Source organism: Rutidosis leptorrhynchoides, chromosome 1 (assembly GCF_046630445.1).
Source record: "Rutidosis leptorrhynchoides isolate AG116_Rl617_1_P2 chromosome 1, CSIRO_AGI_Rlap_v1, whole genome shotgun sequence".
Lineage (NCBI taxonomy): Eukaryota > Viridiplantae > Streptophyta > Magnoliopsida > Asterales > Asteraceae > Rutidosis > Rutidosis leptorrhynchoides.
Window position 1 is genome coordinate 7,296,556 of NC_092333.1, and position 5,169 is coordinate 7,301,724.

At 32.2% G+C, this 5,169-nt stretch overlaps 1 protein-coding gene across 1 annotated transcript; it reads right to left on the reverse strand.

Moving 5' to 3' along the window:
- Positions 1–4,127: 4,127 nt before the first annotated feature.
- Positions 4,128–4,739, reverse strand: LOC139901585 (uncharacterized). The gene has a single exon (XM_071884297.1). The coding sequence runs from the start codon at positions 4,737–4,739 to the stop codon at positions 4,128–4,130; it is 612 nt and encodes a 203-aa protein (XP_071740398.1).
- Positions 4,740–5,169: the final 430 nt, after the last annotated feature.

The following is a 5,169-nucleotide window of genomic DNA, read 5'->3' on the forward strand; positions in this document are numbered from 1 at the left end:
ATTAATATTAATATTAATATTAATATCGATATCAGTATTATTAATATCATTATTCTAATATGAAAATAAAATACATGTAACTTATTAAATCTTTCCTATCATTTGTATTATTAGATCGTATTATCATTAAAAATTATTAGTATTATTATAAATTAATATTATTATTAGTATCTTTAACAATAATAACAGTGTTATTATTAGTATTATTATTATTAATTGGTATTACTAATATATTTAATATATTTATATTTATTATCAATATCAATATTACACTAAGTTCAAATTTTAAATATATACAAAACTCTTAAAGACAGAAAATTAAGCGATTAATTATTTACACAACTTTGTCAAACTTTATTCTTTCACTATATGTGAAATTCGATCCACCAGGTAGATTACAAAATCTGTTTTGGGTCTTTATCTACTTTCCATATGTTTTGTATTTTCCTTCCTGGATTGATTCTTAATGTCGACCAGAGTAGCTTACAAACAAAAGGATCGATCACTCTTTAATCATTCCAACATCAACCAAAAATCAAACACACCATAAAATTCTATTACTGCTGCTGTTATACACCCATGAACCAACTGTAACAACCACCATGACCATCGAACCCACCTCAAACCATCATCTATAATTTTCCTCTCCTTCATTTAATGTTTCTGTCAAACGAAACCAACAATTATAACTTCCTTTACTAAACCCATCATAACAATCACAAGCTCGATATCTTTCTCTGTTATGACCATCACACTCCACCATCTCTCCATCTCTCTCTAATGTTGCAACCACAACCAACACCTTCAATGTAAGCTACTGCAGTAACCATTTTCTCGTTGGCTACTACAACTTTTATTCGGTTATAATCGACAAAAACCATCATCGAAACTGTTACAACCTTCTGTCTTCTTTCTGTTCGAATAACAATCGTAAACACATCCACCACTGGCAACTTCTTCTATTCTATTGAAAAAAAAAAGGAAGATGAACACACGATTGTAACTGGGTTACCATTATTTTTTGCGGCCTTTGCTTTTCTGTTGTTTCAATCACGCTCCGTAATCACCACTAAAACCACTTAAATATTACGAAGTATTACTGTTATTTGTTTTTTCGATCGGTATTTATAGTGGTAGAGAACCGAAACCTTTTATGTTAGTGGGGAGAATAAAGAATATATGTGGGACAAAGAAAGAAACTCCATGGCCAACATACCAATCCATGTTTGGTACATCCACATTCAAAAAGAGAAGAAGGGGAACCATAAGTTAATTTAAAAAGAAAAAGTCATGATACGTGATTGTATGTGGCTGTTTTTATTTTTTTAATTAACATACTTTATGGGCTAATATAAATTATGTAAACTCCACTTGGGTCGGGACATATTAATTTCTGTGGGTCGTGATTGGTTTTAGTGGGTCACTACCTGAACCAAATTTCCTTTTTGAGCTCGTGATTTAGCTTATTGACGAGATACGTTGATGTTGATAAGGGTATGCATGATGATCATGGTTTTGATCATATTAATTATTATGATGATGGTTTGATTAATGATGATGATGATGATGATGATGATGATGATTCTGTTACATGATGGTGATCGAGATGTTGGTGATGATATATGATGATGATGGTGATGATAGATGAAGAGATTTGATGATGTTTTTTTAAAGAAATAAACCATTTTGTATATGTTATATAAGTTGGAAAAAAAAAACTAGTTGATGCAGAAAGACATAAATGGTCGAATGGTTTAGCAGCGGGTGTGTTGAGCGAGAGGTCTCGAGTTCGAGTCTCGTCTGGGACAATTCTTTTTTAGAAAAACATTTTTTGAAAGGGTATATACTTTTACCTTCAATTTTTCCATTATCATTATTATTATTATTGTTATTATTATTGTTAATGTCATTATAAATTGTTATTATTATGTTAAAATTTATAATATAATTGTTATTATTATCATATTAGTTAATAATAAGTAATAACACTAATTATTATTAAGTAATGGTATTATTATTATTTGTATTACTCTTATTATGTATTATGAATATCATTTATTATTATTACTATCAATATTACTATTGCTATTATTAGTATCATAATTATTTTAGAACTATTATCATAACCATCAATTTTATTATTGTTATCATTAAATTACCATTATTACTATTCATAAGTAATATCAATATCTTTATTATTAAAAGTATTATGATTATGGAAATAAAAGTTTTTCTTCTTAAAAGATATTATTATTAAGATTATAAGTATATTATTAGTGTTGATATTATTATTTATATCACTAATGAAACCATAACCATTATTATCTTAATTAGTAATATTGAATAATATAATTATTAGAATTTTATTATTAATATTACTCTAGTATTACTATAACTATCATTTTGTAAACAAAAGATTATGTATATAAAAATAAATACAATAACCATAACTTAGATATATAAATACTTTATAGGTTAATAATATAAAAATTATCACTAATAATAATATAAATATTGGTTCGATTATAACTATGGATGTTAATAAATATACAAATGATATAGGTTCGTGAATCCAAGGCCAACCCTGCATTGTTCAATGACATCATATGTATTTTTACTACAAAATACAGTAGAGTGAGTTTCAATTGCTCCCTTTTACTCATTACATTTTTGGGCTGAGAATACATGCAATGCTTTAATAACTGTTTTACAATAATTATATGCGTGAGTTTCATTTACTCCCTTTTACTCTTTATATTTTTGGGACTGAGAATACATGCGCTATTTTTACAACTACTTTATTAAATGCTTTTGAAATATATTTTGAACTGCGAATACATGAAATGCTTTTATAAATGTTTGACGAGATAGACACAAGCAAAACATTCCTCGAATGAATTATTATGCAGACAGAAGTTCTGCAGATTATTGTTGAATTATGTGGACATGATAATTGCCACCGTTGAATTATGTGGACATGATAATTGCCACCATTAAATTATGTGGACATGATAATTGCCACCATTGAATTATGTGCACATGATAATTGCCACCAATTGATATGAATGTTATGTATCGAGAAAATGATTTTTATACACAGGTTATGTGTATGTTATTTTTGTGCACAAGATATGTGTACGGTTACTAAGATTTATGAAAATGGTTTCGTACACGAGAAAGGTGTACTGTATTTAAAAGATATTGCATGTACATTACAGGTGGGTATAGGATTCGGGCCCATTTGTACCATGCAGCATTTAAATCTTGTGGTCTATCAAAATGATGAATTTTATTATTTTATGTTAAACTAATAAACTCACCAACCTTTTGGTTGACACTTTAAAGCATGTTTATCCTCAGGTACGAAAGAAATCTTCCGCTGTGCATTTGCTCATTTTTGGGATATTACTTGGAGTCATTCATGACATATTTCAAAAGACGTTGCATTCGAGTCGTTGAGTTCATCAAGAATATTATTAAGTCAATTATAGATGGATATATTACGAAAGAGTATGCATGCCGTCAACTTTCGATGTAAATGAAAGTTTGTCTTTTAAAAACGAATGCAATGTTTGTAAAATGTATCATATAGAGGTCAAGTACCTCGCGATGTAATCAACTGTTATGAATCGTTTATAATCGATATGGACTTCATCCGGATGGATTAGGACGGGTCACTACATGTCAGAGATCGGGTAAATAAGACCTGCATCAATTAACTTAATGATCTCCTTTTTAACGATCTCGTGCATATGGGGATTTAGCCTTCTTTGGCGTTGCACCACAGGTTTGGAATTATCTTCCATTAATATTTTGTGGGTACAATATGAAGGACTAATACTCTTTATGTCTTGAATTTTCCATGCAATCGCAGGTTTGTGGGCCTCGAGCATGGTAACGAGTTGAGATTTCTGACTTACCGAAAGATCTTTAGCAATAATGACGGGAAGCTTAGATTCTTCCTGAAGGTAAGTGTACCCAAGATGTTCAGGGAGCGGCTTTAGCTCTAATTCGGGAGGATCTTCGATAGAGGATTTGCTATGGTATTCATTATCTTTTTCCAACTTTGTAAAACCATCATCAGTTGGCTCATAATCGTTAGCCATCAAAACTTGCAACATATCAATCTACTCCAACATATCTTCTTCACCACTAGCAATATCACATTCACCTGTTTCTTCTAATTCTGGGAATTCCTGCAATAACTCAACACGCGTGTCTATGGTTTGCAAAAAATAACATTGGTCATCGGTAGACTCGGGGTATTTAAGGGTATGGTCAATAGAAAAGGTTGCACTTGCCCCATCTATCCTAAGGGTCAAACATTGGCCATACACATCTATAATACACCTAGCTGTGTTCAAAAATGGTCTTCCCAAAATAAGAGGCACCCGTGTGTCCTCTTCCATATCCAAAACCACAAAGTCAGCGGGAAAAATAAGGTTACCCGCCCGGACTAACATATTTTCCACAATACCCCTTGGGAACTTAACACTACGGTCAGCTGACTGGATGGCCATTCTAGTTGTTTTAAGTGGTCCTGGGTCTAGCTTAAGGTAAACACTATAAGGCATCAAATTGATGCTAGCCACCAAGTCCGCCAAAGCCCTCATACAGTCTAACTGGCCAAGTAAACAAGGTATCGTGAAACAACCCGGATCATTGAGCTTCTCGGGAAGCTCATTCAAAACCACAGCTGAGCAAGTTGCATTCATCACCACCGACTTGATTTGCTCCATCTTCTTTCAGTTGGTTAACATATCTTTCAAGAATCGTGCATATCTCGGCATACCTGCAATAACATCAATAAACGGAATATTGATATTCACCGACTTAATCATATCCATGACCCTATTTCTCTCGGCCTCCAACTTTTCAAGTCTTTGCTTCCTAAGGTACGGTAACAGTGGTTGATATTCCTTGACGACCGGCTTTGCTTTAACACTCTTTTCAGCATCACCCGGTTAATTTTTCTCTACCTCTTCAACCACTTTTTCCGGCTCCATACCCACAACTGGCTCACTAACTTTCTCCAACGGAACCCGATAATCATCAACAATATGCATCTTTGGTGCCTCATATGCCTTACCACTTCGAGTAGTAATAGCATTCAAATGCTCATTTCTCGGATTCACTTTCATATTACTCAGGAGTTCACCTAGTTTCCTT